General features: G+C 36.1%; 1 protein-coding gene across 42 annotated transcripts in view; it reads left to right on the top strand.

Annotated features, from left to right (window-relative positions):
- Nucleotides 1-17,561, top strand: part of STAU2 (staufen double-stranded RNA binding protein 2) — a 332,176-nt gene that overhangs the window by 62,192 nt on the left and 252,423 nt on the right. For 38 of the 42 annotated variants that reach the window (XM_028852747.2, XM_077943823.1, XM_077943831.1 and 35 more), the window contains one exon: nt 13,268-13,403. The exons of the other annotated variants lie outside the window; for them this stretch is intronic. In XM_028852747.2, the coding sequence (XP_028708580.2) occupies nt 13,268-13,403 (136 nt within the window). The remainder of the gene's footprint in view (nt 1-13,267; nt 13,404-17,561) is intronic. 42 annotated transcript variants of the gene reach the window in all.

Genomic DNA, 17,561 nt, shown 5'->3' with positions numbered 1-17,561 from the left:
TATAGCAGAGCTACTGGTTTGTGTACATTTATTTTGTATCTTGAAACTTTACTGAATTCATTTATCAGATCTAGGAGCTTTTTGGATGAGTCTTTACTGTTTCCTAGGTATACGATCATATCATCAGTGAACAGCAACAATTTGACTTCTTCTTTATCGATTTGGGTGCCCTTTATTTCTTTCTCTTGTCAATTGTTCCAGCTAGGACTTCCAGTACTGTGTTGAATAGAAGTGGTAAAATTGGGCATCCTTGTCTTGTTCCAGTTCTCAGGGGGAATGCTTTCAACTTGTCCCCTGTTCAGTATAATGTTGGCTGTGGATTTGTTATAGATGCTTTTATTACCTTAAGGTATGTCCCTTCTATGCCGATTCTGCTGAGGATTTTAATCATATAGGGATGCTGGATTTTGTCAAATGTTTTTTCCTTGTTGAGATGATCATGTGGTTTTTGTTTTTAATTCTGTTTATGTGGTGTATCATAACTTGTGGACATTAAACTATCCCTGCATCCCTGGTATGAAACCCACTTGTTCATGGTGAATTACCTTTTTTATATGCTGTTGGATTCAGTTAGCTTGTATTTTGTTGAGGATTTTTGCATCTATGTTCATCAGGGATATTGGTCTGTGGCTTTCTTTTTTTGTTATGTCCTTTCCTGTTTTTGGTATTAGGGTGATAATGGCTTCATTGAATGATTTAGGGAGGATTCCTTCTTTCTCTGTCTTTTGGAATAGTGCCAATAAAACTAATACCATTTCTTTTTTGAAAGTCTGTTAGAATTCAGTTGTGAATCTGTCTGGTCCTAGGCTTTTTTTTTTATTGTTGTTGGCAGTTTTAAAATTACCATTTCAGTCTTGCTGTGGTCAGTTCAGAGTTTCTGTTTCTTCCTGGTTAATCTAGAAGGGTTGTATATTTCCAGGAGTTTATCCAGCTCCTCTAGGTTTTCTAGTTTGTGTGTGTAAAGGTGTTCATAGTAGCCTTGAATGATATTTTGTATTTCTGTGGTATCAGTTGTTATATCTCCTGTTTGTTTCTAATTGAGTTTATTTGGATCTTCTGTCTTCTTTTTTTGGTTAATCTTGCTAATGTTCTATCAATTTTGTTTATCTTTTCAAAGAACCAGCTTTTTGTTTTATTTATCTTTTGTATTCTTTATTTCAATTTCATTTAGTTCTGCTCTCATCTTTGTTATTTCTTTTCTTCTGCTGGGTTTGGTTTATTGTTTCTCTAGTTCTTGAGGTGTGACCTTAGATTGTCTTATTTGTGCTCTTTCAGACTTTTTCATGTAGGCGTTCAGTGCTGTAAACTTTGCTCTTAGCACCGCTTTTTCTGTGTCCCAGAGGTTTTGATAAGCTGTGTCACTATTACTGTTCAGTTCAAATTTTTAAATTTCCATTTTGATTTCATTGTTGACCCAACAATCATTCCGAATTTCCATGTTTTTGCATGCTTTTGAGTGTTCCTTTTGCAGTTGATGTCCAATGCCACTGTAGTCTGAGAGAGTACTTGATATAATTTTGATTTTCTTAAATATACTGTGACTTGTTTTGTGGCTTATCATGTGGTCTGTCTTGGAATATGTTCCATGTGCTGATGACTAGATTGTGCATTCTGCAGTTGTTGGGTAGAATGTTCTGTATATATCTGTTAAATCCATTTGTTGTAGGATATAGTTTAAGTCCATTGTTTCTTTGTTGACTTTCTGTCTTGACGACCTGTCCGGTGCTGTCAGTGGAGTATTGAAGTCCCTCACTGTTATTATGTTGCCCTCTGTCTTGTTTATTAAGGTCTAGTGGTTATTGTTTTGTAAATTGGGAGCTCCAGTGTTAGATGCATTTATATTTAGGATTGTGATATTTTCCTGTTGGACTAGTCCTTTTATCATTATGTTATGTCCCTCTTTGTCTCTTTTAACTGTTGTTGCTTTAAAGTCTGTTTTATCTGATGTAAGAATAGCTACTCCTGCTGGCTTTTGGTGTCTGTTTGCGTGAAATATCTCTTTCTACCCCTTTACCTTCAGTTTATGTGAGTCCTTATGTGTTAGGTGAGTGCCTTGAAAAAAGCAAATACTTGGTTGGTGAATTCTTATCCCTTCTGCCATTCTGTATCTTTTAAGTGGAGCATTTAGGCCATTTACATTCAATGTTAGTATTGAGATGTGAGGTACTGTTTATTCTATTCATTGTGCTAGTTGTTGCCTGAATACCTTTTGTTTGTTTTTTCTCATTGTGTTATTGCTTTATAGACCCTGTGAGATTTGTGCTTTAAGGAAGTTCCATTTTGGTGTATTCTGAGGCTTTGTTTCAAGATTTAATAACTCCTTTAACAGTTCTTGTAGTGCTGGCTTGGTAGTGGCAAATTCTCTCAGCGTTTGTTTGCCTGAAAAAGACTTTATCTTTCCTTCATTAATGAAGCTTAGTTTCACTGGATGTAAAATTCTTGACTGATAATTATTTTATTTAAGGAGGCTAAAGATAGGACCTCAGTCCCTTCTGACTTGTAGATTTTATGCTGAGAAAGCTGCTATTTATCGGATAGGTTTTTCTTTATAGGTTAGCTGGTGCTTTTGCCTCACAGCTCTTAAGATTATTTCCTTTGACTTGAGTTTAGATAACCTGATTGACTGTGTGCCTAGGTGGTGATCTTTTTGCGATGAATTCCCCGGGTGTTCCTTGACCTTCTTGTATTTGGATGTCTAGATCTCTAGCAAGGCCAGGCAAGTTTTCCTCGATTATTCCCTCAAATAAGTTTTCCAAACTTTTAGATTTTTCTTCTTCAGGAACACCAGTTATTCTTAGGTTTGGTCGTTTAACATAATCCTAAACTTCTTGGAGTCTTTGTTCATTTTTTTAAAAATTATTTTTCCTTTGTCTGTGTCAGATTGGGTTAATTTGATTGGGCCTTGTCTTTGAGCTCTGAAGTTCTTTCTTCTGCTTGTTTGATTCTATTGGTGAAACTTTGCAGTATATTTTGCATGCCTCTAAGTTTGTCTTTCATTTTCAGAAGTTGTGACTGTTCTTTATTTATGGTTCTATTTCTCTGGAAATTTTTTTCATCCATGTCTTGTATTATTTTAAAAAATTCTTTAAGTTGCGTTTCACCTTTCTCTAGTGCCTCCTTGAGCTACTTAATAATCGACCTACTGAATTCTTTTTCTGGTAATTCAGATATTTATTCTTGGTTTGGATCCATCACTGGTTAACTAGTATGATCTTTTGAGGGTGTCACAGAACCTTGTTTTGTCATATTACCAGAATTGTTTTTCTGGTTCCTTCTCATTTGGATATACTGTGTTAAAGGCAAGATCTTGGACTCAGTGGCCGCTATTCAGATTCTTTTATCTCATGGGGTGATCCCTTGATGTGGTTCTGTCTCCCTTCCCCTATGAATGGGGCTTCCTGAGAGCTGGACTGCAGCGATGGTTATTTTTCTTCTGGGTCTAGGTACCCAGTGGAGCTATTGGACTCCAGGCTGGTATTGGGTAATGTCTGCAGAAAAAGCATTTGCCCTAGGCTACAAGCCTTCCTGCTGAGAAAGCAAGCAGGGCTTTCAGGCCTTGCCCCTCCCTGCCTGCCATGGCTTCTGTTCTCATATCTATACTTTCCATTGGCACCTTATTCCCCCCAACCCTGCCCAGATTCTGCCCAAGAAAATTTGCATTCGGTCAAAATTATTACAGCATTCAGCTAGAAGTCTTTCTCACTGTGGTACTTCCCCAGTTCCACTGACTGCCCTCCCCGAAGACCCCTGTGAGATAAAAGTAAGAAAAAAAAATGGCTTCCCTGGGGACTGGGAGTGCCTACAGGGCTCTCTTACCACTGCTGCTTCTAGTTTTTTTTTTTTTTTTTTTTTTTTTTTTTTTTTTTTAATAGATGGAGTCTTGATCTGTCGCCCAGGTTGGAGTGCAGTGGCGTTGATCTTGGCTCACTGCAGCCTCCGCTTCCCGGGCTCAAGCAATTCTCCTGCCTCAGCCTCCCAAGTAGCTGGGATTACGGGTGTGCACCACCATGCCCAGCTAATTTTTTTTTTTTTTGTATTTTTAGTAGAGACAGGGTTTCACAATGTTTGGCCAGGCTTGTCTCCACTCCTGGGCTCAAGCGATCCACTCACCTTGGCCTCCCAAAGTGTTGGGACTGCAGGCATGAGCCACCATACCTGACCTGCTGCTTCTATTTTTATATTTCACTCAGCTCTCTAAATTTGTTTCAGCCCTAGGTAAGGTTAAATTCTTCTCCTGTGATCTGGATTTTCAGGTTCCCCAGTGAAGATGTGTGTTTGGAGGCAGACTTTCCCCCTCTCACACTTCGGGTACTCACAGTGTTTCACGGAGTAGTGGCTGTGCATTCTTTTGGTTTTCCTGGTATGTTCTTGTGGTGGTTCTTGGAGCAGAGTTTACATTGTGAGTCTCCACGTGCTGTTTTGTCCCCACGAGTGGGAGCTGCAAGTTAGTCCTGCCTCATATCCACCATTTTCTCCAGGTGACCTCAGTGAATCCGTATGTCTCGTTATCTGTTGGGAAAGGCAAACCTGTATTTTGGGCATAGTGTATTAATTGATAATATTAGGTTAATGGAATTCCTGTAACTTTAGTACCTGCCATATATCCATTTTCTCATTCATTTGTTAACTGATTAATTCAAGTGGTTACCTTCTAGTCAATATTAATTTCGCCTTAGGCATTTTTGTTATGGAGATTAAAAAAAAGATTTTGTGCCTGTCAGTAATAACTCTAAAATCTATTTAATCATTGTCTACTTGCTTATATTCATAATCAGATCACATAGACACTTGTTTCACTCTCACGTGGTCTGTGCTAAGTTGACATATTCTGCTCTTTCAAGGACTACTCTGCAGAATCCATGGCTTTGGTTACAAGTCTCTTTGCTTGTGTTCAACTGATTGCCGTATTTATTAAGCTTAAATAAGCCAAAATATTACAATAGAAAAAAATAACTTATTCTCTTCATTTTGAAGTTCCTAAAAGATTGTCTACATCTTTAATTTTTAAAAGCCTCTTTAGAATACTGGTTGATCATTGGTAGCATACCACCACCATGATTTATTTAATACTTGCTTTTTACATGTCTAAGAGGTATACAACATTGTCCTTTTCAGTGAGGGTCTTACAATCTTATATATGAACACAGAACTGGATGGTAAAGATTAAGTGCCAAGTAGACAATAACAGCCGTCAGTATCACAGGTCATGATAAACGTGGACTGAAGTAGTTGAAGTAAGATACAGACCTTGAACGAAAAGTAGGCAATTATAGAGGAGAAGAAAGACTATTCTAGCCAGAGAGAATACTATGAGGAAGGGCTTTGAAGTAGGAATCTGGACAATGGATTTGGTTAAAAAATAATAATAATAATAATAATAATAATAATAATAATAATTGTTATAGATGGTTTTTATTTAGAGCAGGTAAATGACTAGTAGGAGGTAAGACTGGAGACGTAGTTAGTGAATTGGGACAACTTGAACGCCAACTTTACGAGATTAAGTTTTATATGTAGCTGGGAGGAATTTATATTCATGAGTAATGCATGATACATTTAAAGGAGTATTTTAGGAAGTTCAGTTTGACATGTAAAGGGAAGGTGGGAGATATTAAAAGCAAAGAAACCATTGCCATAGTTTATGGGTGAAGAAAGAAAGAGACTTACGTACATTGAGTACTGTATGCCTCCCGCTCTGCAGGAGTGTTGAGAGTGGTATTTGGAATGGAACAGAACAAGCTGTCTAAGGCATATAATGTAAAGCAAGAGCAGTTAATTGTATGCTGAGCTCTGGGTCAAGTCCATATTTAGAGGATTATAGCAGGAAGTAAACCAGCAAGAGTCAAAGGAAGGAAACAGGAGAGTGTCTGAAAGGCCCCAGTGGAGATAAGAATTTCCATGGTTGAGTGTTGTAGTGAGCTGAGAGAATGAATAAATTATTTGGTGTAAACTTTTAAAATAAAGTATAATATTATATACAGACAAGGGCACATTACAATTATAGAGCTTGATGAATTTTTATGCTGTGAACACTATACCACGTTTTACTAGTGCTATGGAAGCTTCCCTCATGCCCACTTCAATCGGTTAAACAACTCTGAAGGAAACCACTATTCTGATTTCTACCAGATTAGTTGTGCCTTCTTGTTGGAATCAGACAGTAGACTCTTGTGATAGCTCATTTTTCTCAATATTGTTTGTGAGAGTCATCTATGTTGCATTTAATGGTACATTATTTCATTGCTATGTAGTATTCTATTGTGTAAGTATACCATAATTTACATATTCATTATACTGTTATACATATTTGAATTGTTTCCAGTTTTGAGCTATTAGAAATAATACTGCTGTGAACAGTATTCTTACATGCATACATTTCTCTTGGGAATATATCTAGGCTTGGAGCTGTTGGGTCATAGTTATGAATGTATTTGTTATTAATACATAATGTCAAAGAATGTCAGTTTACCTTCCCACCAGCAGTATGAGAGCTCTTCTCATCCTCATCAACATTTGATATCTCCAGCTTTCAAAATTTTAGCCATTATGCTGAGAGGTATAATAGTAATTCACTGTGTTTTTAATTTGCATTTCTCTAATAACAAATGCAGGTGAGCATCTTTTCATTTGCTTGTTGGCATTAGGCTAGCCTCTATTGTAAAGTGCTGCTTGGAATGTTTTTCCCACTTAAAAATCTGAATTGTCTATTTTAAATTTTTTTCTACTTTTTATTGACTTACAGGGTTCTTACATATTCTAGATTCATATCATTTGTCAGATATGTATATTGCAGATATCTTTCTATACTCCTAAGGGTGCATTTTGGTGAATAGAAATTCTTTTCAATGAGGCCAGGTGTGGTGGCTCACACCTGTAATCCCAGCACTTTGGGAGGCCAAGTGGGTGTGGATCACTTGAGGTTAGGAGTTTGAGACCAGCCTGGCCAACATGGTGAAACCCCAACTTTACTAAAAATACAAAAATTAGCCAGGCGTGATGCTGCGCACCTGTAATTCCAGCTACTCAGGAGACTGAGGCAGGAGAATTGCTTGAACCTGGGAGGTGGAGGTTGCAGTGAGCTGAGATTGAGCCACTGTACTCTAGCCTGGGTGACAGAGCAAGACTCCGTCTCAAAAAAAAAAAAAAAAAAATTCTTGTTTAATGGAAGCTAATTTATTAGTATTTTCCTTTATGGTTAATGCTTTTTTGGTGTGCCATTTAATACACTTGTGTCTCCTACAAGTTTATGAAGATAACCTCATACTGGTTTTAGAAGCAGTATTTTTAGATCTTTACAGTTTAGATTTACAATCTGTCAGGAATTGAGTTTAATGTATGATGTGAGGTAGAGTTCAATATTTTTCTTCATTTAAAAAATATATGGACATTCATGTAATCCATCACCATTTATTGAAAAGATAGTCCATTCCCCTCTGCAGTATTGTGGCACCTTTGTTGTAAATCTGGTGACTGTAACTCAGTATTGAGAAGTAATAGGTCTGTGGAGGAAAGATCCAGTCTTGACTCCACAGTGTGTAGATGGGTCATAAAAAGAAGTTATATCCTAACGAGGAGTTAAGTTCATTTACAGCATGGTTGATCTGTTAGTAATAGGGAATATATTACAGAACTGTTTTGCTTTCTCCCTTTTATTTTTTTTAAACTATGGAAGTAATTTCAGATTTATATAAAATTTGTGGAAATAGTACATAGACTTCCCATGTATCCTTCACCTTTATTCCCCGTTGATAGCATTTCTGAACCATCTGGGAATAAGTTGTAGACATGATGTCCCATTACCCCTTAATATTTCAGTGTGTATTTTTTAAGGACACGTACACTGTTCTATTAGGAAGTTAACTTTGATCCATATTACCATGTAATCCACAGACTTCATTTCAGATTTCACTAATCATCCCAAACCTTTACAGCTCCAGGATCTAATCAAAACCATGTGTTACATGTACTTAACATTTCTCTTCATTCCACTTCAATCTGTAACAAACAGTTCCTCAGTCTTTCTTACCTTTTATGACCATAACGTTTATGAAGAGTACGGAACCACAGAGTTTGTAGAATGCCCCTCAGTTGAGTTTGTCTGGTGTTTCCTCCTCATTTATGCATTTTACCATGAATACCACAAAAATGACTTGGACTTACCTTAGTGCTTTGTATCAGGAGACGCCTGAGATTGACTTGTCCCATCGGTGATGACTTCTGTCATGTGATGAGGAGTAGCCCAGGCTTCTTTGCTGTAAAGTTAATTAATCCATATGTTTTGTTATTGAATAGTAAGTAATAAGTATTTTCTGAGGAGACATTTTGTGCCTGTGTGTGTGTGTGTGTATATATATGTATGTATAAATATTCTGCTCCTCATCAAGCTTTCTTTCACCTTCCAGATTTAGCATCTGTTGATGATTCTTGTCTGAATCTGTTATGACCCTGAAGGTTGCCAAAGGAGGATTTTAAAAATTCCACTTTCTTTTTTATATTTGTTAATTGGCATTGTACCCAATTAACTTTTGTAGCTTTTGCTTTTCCCTCATCTTTTTGTTTGCTTATTTATATCACTGTAGCCTCTTGGATTCCTGTTCTACTTACAGGTTTATAATTTGTTGCTATCGTTATCTATTTTGTTGCTTAAATTATTCCAGGTTTGGCTACTGGTACAGACCCTCCAATTGACTCTTTTGCCCTTTTGATATTTCTTCATCATGCTGTGGACATTTTTATTTTCGGGCATAATAAAGTGTTCCTAGGTCATCTTTTGTTTTGCTTGCCCCAGCCCTGGAGCCAGCCATTTCTCCATGGAGCTCTGGTTTCTCAATTAATCACTGGTTTCTCAGTTAATCAGTTTATTTATTCAACAGATATTTATTCAGTGACTGTTATTTTCCTGGATTTTTTTTTAACTTTCTACAGAGCTGTTCTAAGTGTTAGTAACATGTTCCTTTTTGAAAACTAGTTGTAGCATTTTGTTTTACACGCCACATATAGGAATCTGAAATCCTTATGCACATTTGTACTCCTAATTAATTAGCCTTTTTGTATTTATCACTGGTAAATATAGAAATTTCCTTTAATATATCTAAGAACCACAAAAAAAATTGATGGTGTGTTTATAGTGTCAACACAATAGCCTTGGCCGGTAGCGGTGGCGCACCCTGTTATCCCAGCGCTTTGGGAGGATGAGGCAGGAGGATCGCTTGAGCCCAGGAGTTCAAGACCTGCCTGGGTGGCATAACAAGACCTTGTCTCAAAAAACAAACAAACAAACCAAAAAACCCGAAACAAAATAACATTATAGCCTTATAATACACAAGACACCCTATGTGATGATTATCTTTATGAAGCCTGAATCCAACTCTTACACACTCAAAATAATAGTATTTAACGTTACTTGGAGGCATCTCATAGTTTGAAGTTACTCTGTAAATGTTTTCTATGAAAGCATTATTGTATATATAAAGTAGGTATGCACATGTGGGGGTGTAAGTCTAGTTCCGTATGAAAGAGATGGAGATACTTTGCTCTAGGAGTTGGAAATCTTTCAGCGTGGTTTTTGCTTTTCTGCTTCTCTTCTACTTTCCTTCACTAAGACCAGTTTGTAACATTTCTAAGAAAATGCACTGTAGTCTTCCTTTCTAATGAGGAATGTATACGAGGTTATTTATTTAGATGATATAAATACAACACTTTCACCTGTTTTAAAATACAATTCATGGTACGAGTGGCAGACAGTACATCTCAACAGTGCATTCAAATCACCTCATTGGTGATTTTCATACGTATTTCTTATTTTGCCTTCCTTAAATGATGAAATCTTTCAAGCTTTTCGTTTTCTTATTTTTTCCCGTTTGAATCTTATGCTATTTGTGACTGTGTGATTATTGCAAAGTAGAATTCAAAGTGACATAAATCTTGGACAGCAGATTAGCATGTTAATTATTAAACTGAAATCTTTATGAAATTTAAAATTTTAACTTTTAAAGGCATAGACAGCTCTGGCGTTTTAAAAATACCTTTGGAAAGCTGTTAGGCAGTTTCTAATAAAGTTAAACATAAACCTACTCTGTGACCCAGCATTTTTTTATTGTTATTTTTTTTTCCTCATCTAAAACTAAAAGACTTATTAAAGAATGTTCAAGGTAGCTTTATACATAATAGCTCCAAACTAGAAACCACCCAAATGTTCCATCAACAGCAAAATACAAATCGTGGTATTTCATTCGGTAGAATACTGTTTAGTGATTTTTTTTTTTTTTTTTTTGAGATGAAGTCTCGCTGTGTTGCCCAGGCTGGAGTGTAGTGGCGTAATCTTAGCTTACTGCAAGCTCCGCCTCCCAGATTCACGCCATTCTTCTGCCTCAGCCTCCCGAGTAGCTGGGACTACAGGCACCCGCCACCACACCTGGCTAATTTTTTGTATTTTTTAGTAGAGATAGGGTTTCACTGTGTTAGCCAGGATGGTCTCAATCTCCTGACCTCGTGATCCACCTGCCTCGGCCTCCCAAAGTGCTGGGATTACAGGCATGAGCCACCGCACCCGGCCTGTTTAGTGATTTAAAAAGCTTAAAATACTAATGTATGCAAACAAAATTATGTTGAGTGAAAGAAGCAAGATGGAAAGTGGTACATGTTTAGATATGAAGAAGAGGCAAACGAATCTGTAATGCCTGAAGTCAGAATGGGTAACCTGGGAAGGTGGATATTGACTTGGAAAGAGGCTGAAGGCACCTTCTGGGTGATGGAAATGTTCATATCTTGATCTGACAGTAGTCATAAGTGTTTACATATGTACTAATTCATTGAGCTATATGCTTAAGATTTGTGCATTTTACTTAGCCTGCAGTAAAATTCTGTAAGAAAGAAAGAAAAAGAAAGAACAGAGAGTCTCTTTATGCTTGACTTCCATTTGCCGTTAAGTATGTATATTAAATTAGGGATTTGGACTAATTGGACTTAATATTCATTAGGTTAACTTTGCTATTCTTCTTTCTTCCTCCTCGGCTGTCTTCTTTCTTGCTTTATTTTTCCCTTTTTCCTCTTCTTAACCTTGATTTTATTACTGATATTATACTCTTCAGTGCTTTCACATTAATTCTTTAGAAATGAGATAGGCAATGTGTTGGCTCTTGATGGGTTGCTTATAATCTGGATGCCAATTTTACATTTGTGTCAGTCTCTGCCTCCCCTTGGCTGGTACTTTATGCCACCCCAGTTTCTTTGGTGCAATAAGTGGACCCATTTTTGTATGTAATGAATGGGATCTTAAATGTGTGGTACAAAGGCATGATTCAAATGAAATATTACAGAATTTACAGTGAATTTCACTTCCTGTAAAAGCTTTATATTCGTCTGCATGATTTGTTAGAACATATATACATATGTTTTACTAAATATGCTTTTGGTACTTAAAATATTTTGACATAATTTTACATTTTAAAAAAAATTATGGGATTTTTCAAATTTTACAGAAGTAAAGAGAATAAGATAGTGAATGTCCCTAGGACCCCTCACCAGCTTCAGCAATTATCAACTCACTGCAGCTGGCCAGTCTTGTTTCTCTTCTGTCTCTCCCTGGATTACTTTGAAGCAAATCTCAGATATATTACTTCATCTGTAAATGTATCTTTAAAGATACATACTGAATTTTAAGATAACTCTTAAAAAACTAATCCCAATATCAAGCAAACAAAACAGTAACTCCTTAATAATAAAAAATATCTAGAGTTCAGATTGACTTATTAAAATTAAAAAATTTTATGACTTTTTCAATGTTGACTCATTAAATTGACTTTTATTTAAATAAAATAAAATATTTTGACTATTGACTCATTAAAATTGAGTTTTATTCTTATTGACTCATTAAAATTAAAAAAAATATGTTTTTAGAGACAGGTCTCGCTCAGTCACTCAGGCTAGAGTTCAGTGTTATGATCATAGTTCACTATAACCTCAAACTCCTAGTCTCAGGTGATATCCTTGCCCCCTTCCCCTAACGCAGCCTCCCAAAGTGCTGGGATTATAGGCATGAGCCAGCACGTCTGACCTCGCTTTTTTCATAATCCATTTACTTAAATAAAGATTAAAATAAGGATTATTTATTACATTTGTTTGATAATATCTGTTTAGTATTTTTTAAGATATAGAATCCTTTTTCATCTTTATTTTTCTACATCAATTATTTGTTTAAGAAACCAGGTCACTAGTCCTTTAAAATTTCTATGGTTTTGCTGATGGTATACTTGTGGTGGTATACGGCCTATTTGCCTATGCCCTGTATTTCTTGTAAATGAATAACCTAGAGGCTATATAGATTCAGGTTTGAAGTTTTTGGTAATTGTTTTATAGGTAGTTTTGTCTACTTCCTATTGTACTACATCATTAAAACAAGTAAGCAAATACGTATTTATATTTTCATTTTCACCTTTCTTAGACAAAAGATAATGTAAAGCACACACTCTTTGGTACCTTGCTTTTTTTCATTTAATATTATACCCTACACTGTTAAGGTATAACCTCTAAGGTATATTAAGTTAAAAAAAAAAAAAAAAAAAAAAAAAGCAAGGTTGTAGTAGTCTTTCTCCTTTATAGCTGTTCAGTGTTTTATGCTATGGACGTTTTTATAACTGTTGCTGCATTGATGGTTGTTTAGGTTGTTTTCAGTCTTTTGCTTTTATCGATAATGCTGCTTGTATGTATCTTTAATATTTGCTAGGAATACATTCGATGACATTTTCGTTTCAGGAAACATTGCTTATATTTACTCTGTTTTGTTGGTTATAGAAAAAATTCAAAAAACTCTTTTCGTTAGATAAGTCCAAGAACCACTGATGGCTTTATTGCCAAATGCTTATTTAATTACCAAAGTATAAATAAAAATATTCAAAGATGATGTCTTTAATGATTAAATACATGCAAGCTTTCTGGGGTAAGTAATGGTGAAGTTCAGTACTTGAAAAAATATTCAAGGTTAGCAATCTAAGAATCTTCTTTTTACTGTGTTTTAATAGTAATGATTGCACACTCAATTTTGTTTTCATTAATGTACAGAAAACATTGCAAAATCCCAAGATTTTATTAGAAGCAATATTCTTGTTTTTTTACTTTGTTTATGCAGTTCCTTAGAAAATCATACACGTGGTCCATCCGTTCGTACCTTCTTCCATGGTAATTAAGCGTAGTATAAATATAACTTGTATGTTTTATTGTGAAGATATTTCACTTGTGTGCCTTTAATGTTTTTTTTTTTTTTAAACAGGCAGTATAACTCCAACTGTGGAACTGAATGGGCTTGCTATGAAAAGGGGAGAGCCTGCCATCTACAGGCCATTAGATCCAAAGCCATTCCCAAATTATAGAGCTAATTACAACTTTCGGGGCATGTACAATCAGAGGTTTGTATGTCTTTTTTGGTTTTGTTCTTAATTATTATGCATGTTGTAAAAGTTTCTCAAACTCAAAAGAATATTTTCATTGTAAATCTAATTGACCTTGGGCATTTTGCATGGAATTTAGATAAAGCAGGTTCACAAGGAATATTTAAAGTAATAACTTTAAAAAAACCCAGTTTTCAGGAACTAGGTTTTTTTTTTTTTTTTTTTTTTTCCCCTACCCCTACAAACGTAAAATATCTGAAGGAACTAGTTTTTATTGTGTCATGAGGGCCCTGTATTTGTTGCAGGGAAGACCAAGTCTTAAAGTCATTTCACAGTTTATAGTGTTGACTTCCCAGTTGACTTTCTCATTCATTTACCAAGCAGAGCTCAGTTTTTTTCTTGATTTGTCTAAATACATTAATGAACATGAATGTTTGTAATTTATAGGGAAAAAAGAAAAAATGTAAATAATGTAATCCCAGAATTTGCTACCTTTTATATTTTCATGTACTTTACATTCTTTTTTCTTTGCATTTAAATATATTTAACTAAGTTGAAGTTGTCCTTTATATGCAATTTTTGTAGTACTTTATGAAGGTGTGATAGACATACAGTAAAATGTACAAATCTTAAGTATACCTCTTGATGACTTTATTTTATTTATGTATATATGTATTTATACTTTGTTTGATGACTTTTTACATACATATATCCTCATGTGATCACCACTCAGATCAAGAGACAGAATGTTCCCATCACCTCTGAGAGTTTCCTCAGACCTCTTTGTCCTTGGCACACCCTTCTCCCAGAAATAATCACTATTTTATTATCATCGACTAGTTTTTGCCTGTTGATGAACTTTTTATAACTAGACTGTTAGTATTTATGTGCGTCTGGCTTCTTTTACTTTGTATAATGATTTTCTTGTTTTGGGATTCATCTATGTCGCTTATATCTGGGTTTTGCCCTTTTTTATTGCTGGATAGTGTACTTTGTATGGATATATCATAATTTGTGTATCTTGTATATGTAATACAGTACTCTCTTTTCACTTAATATAGTGGCCATTTGTCAAATATTTAAGAATTTTTTTCTTTTTTCTTTTTTTTCTTTTTGAGACAGAGTCTCACTCTGTCACCCAGGCTGGAGTACAGTGGTGTGATCTTGGCTCACTGCACCTTCTGCCTCCCTGGTTCAAGTGATTCTTGTGTGTCAGCCTCCCAAGCCGCTGGGATTACAGGCACATGCCACCATGCCTGGCTGATTTTTGTATTTTAGTAGATATGGGGTTTCACTATGTTGGCCAGGCTGGTCTTGAACTTCTGACCTCAAGTGATCTGTCTGCCTCGGGCTTCCAAAGTGCTGGGGTTACAGGCGTTAGCCCCTGTGCCTGGCATAAAATATTTTTGATGGCTACATAATGCTTCATATGGCTTCATAAGTTATATAAATGTATGCCTATTTTTTAATCTAGGTTGTTCATGGCCCCCCCACCCCCACTTTTTTTGTGTGTATGTGTGAGACGGAGTCTTGCTCTGTCGCCCAGGCTGGAGTGCAGTGGCGCAATCTTGGCTCACTGCAAGCTCTGCCTCCCAGGTTTACGCCATTCTCCTGCCTCAGCCTCCTGAGTAGCTGGGACTACAGGCACCCGCCACCACGCCTGGCTAATTTTTTGTATTTTTAGTAGAGACAGGGTTTCACCATGTTAACCAGGATGGTCTTGATCTCCTGACCTCATGATCCTCCCACCTCAGCCTCCCAAAGTGCTGGGATTACAGGCGTGAGCCACCGCGCCCGGCCTCATGCCCCCTTTTTTGTTAAGATTGCTGCAGTAAATAATCATTATGTAAATCTTTGTTCACGTCACTGATTATTTCCTTCCTTATATTACTATAAGGGGAATATTCTTTAAAAAGAATAAAGCATTGCCCAATTGCACTAAAGTTCGTACTAATTTCTTACAGTATGTGAGAATGCTTATTCTATTCTGACAACACTGAGTTAAAAAGGTTTTTGTCTTCTTTGATAGTTAAAAAGTAGTTTTTGTTTGTTTGTTTGTTTTTTGAGATGAAGTCTCACTCTGTCACCCAGGCTGGAGTGCCACGGCCCGGTCTCAGCTCACTGCAACCTCCGCCTCCTGGGTTTAAGCGATTTCTGGCTAATTTTTGTATTTTTAGTAGAAACGGGGTTTTACCATGTTAGCAAGGCTGATCTCAAACTCCTGACCTCAAGTAATCGTCTCTTTTGGCCTCTCAAAGTGTTAGGATTGTAGGCATGAGACACCGCACCCGGCCATCAAGTAGTAGTTTTTAAAATTCAATTTTATTGATTACTAGTGAGGCTGAACAGTTTTATTTAGATATTTGTTAGTTATTTATCCTTTTTGATTTGTCTATTTTAATTGCTAATTTTTATTCCATTGCTTCACCAGCTTTCAAATGTTTATGTATTGAGGATGTTAACCTTCAGTCTATTTTATTTGTTGTAATTTTCCTACTTTAAAAAATTTGGCTTTTAATTGTGTATTTGTTTTTAATATCCTATAGTTTTAAAATTTTATGTGGTCTAATCTATTGTTTTTTCTTTATTTCTCTCACTTCTTTTATGCCTCAGAAATTCTTTCCTACATTTGATCAGATATTTGCTGATGCTTTTGTTATGGTTTTGTGTATTTACTGATATAACGTAGGTATGTAGAGAAAATATTTATTGAGTCCATAAATAATCTGATACTTTTTGGTTTCTTGCTTGCTAGGGGAAAAATTAGCTTTAATTGTATCCGTTTAAAACTTAGTCCTACTCAATTGTAAATAGTTCCTTTAAATATTGTTTAGGTTATCTAAGAAGAATTTGCACACTGTATTGGACTTCTGCCCTTCCCTTTTCCTCTCAGGTATGCCTGGGGGAGCTTTCTGTATGCTAGGAAGTGAGAGGCACCTGTATACCTCACCTCTGTAGAGGCATCTTGTGTTGTCCTTTAGTTCCTCTCTTCTTTGTGGTCATGTCCTTTGTCCACCAGGCATGGAAACTTGCAGTTGGTGGTGTCTAGTGCGTTTTTCCTCCCTCAGGTAATGCTTCCAGAGTGTATCTACCATCTTCTCCTTGCTAACTGGCCTAACCCCCAGCTTTTCTTGGCTTCTTTGGTATATTTCATTCTCTCCTGTAACATCTCTGCTTCTAATTGTGATGCATCCAATGGCAGGCTTCCCAGCCCTCAGCTCAGTGTCCATACCATATAGGAGGCACAAAGGACCACACATTTCTCTTGTAGTTGTCTTATTTTCTCTTTCTCTGTATAATATACCCATTGCCTTTATGTTCGTCTGAGGTTCCCCAATGTAAATAAATAAAGCTAGTTGCCCACTTCAGCACAATAAGATATCTTTAGTCACCTGAGTAAGGAACACTTCGGCTATTGTATACTTATTTTATTGCTAATGTACTCTAGTAAATAGATTTATGAGAGTATTACATCTTTATATTTGTTGTATTTGATATCTGTGGTCCTTTGTTGAAATTTTGCTACAGTTCTGACTAGTGAATTTATTACTTTTAAATGGAAGTAAACTACTTTTATTACTTCTAAATCTATTACTTTTAAAAAGTCTGGTGCTAAAGCAATGAAAAGTCAGACACTAATCCCTGTCCTTATGGAGCTCATGTTCTTGTAGGGGAGGTAGTCAGTCAATAAGAAGTGGTTAGTCACTGAGAAGGTTGCTTTTGATAAAGACCTCAAAGGAAGAGAGAGAAAAAGCAGTGTGAATTCTGAGAGAGAGAGAGAGAAAGGGAAAGTATTCCAGGCTCAAGAAATAGCAAGTACAAAACCCCTGCAGTAGGAGTATGCCTGGCATGACCTCAAGAGGCTAGTGTGGCTTGATCAGAGTGAACCAAGGGAGAGAGGAGTTAGTATGTGAAATTAGACAGGGATCATGTGGTTTTGATTTTCTTTTTTTCTTTTCTAGATTTTCTGTTAAGAATGTTGGCATTTTTTCTTTGTTGGTAGTTTCTAGTTCCAAGATCTAATTCTTATGGTTGTCTGAGGGGTACAGTAATTTTATTTATGACTTCTCCAAAGTAATAAATAACGGGCGTGCCTTAGGCCATTCCATGAATAGATAATGTGGACTTTCCCTTCAATTTTTTGGAGTGTCTTTATGATTTTCTGCAGATCACAAA

Source organism: Macaca mulatta, chromosome 8, assembly GCF_049350105.2.
Source record: "Macaca mulatta isolate MMU2019108-1 chromosome 8, T2T-MMU8v2.0, whole genome shotgun sequence".
Taxonomy (NCBI): domain Eukaryota; kingdom Metazoa; phylum Chordata; class Mammalia; order Primates; family Cercopithecidae; genus Macaca; species Macaca mulatta.
Note: the sequence above shows the minus strand (reverse complement) of the source record. Positions and strands in the feature narration are given on the sequence as shown.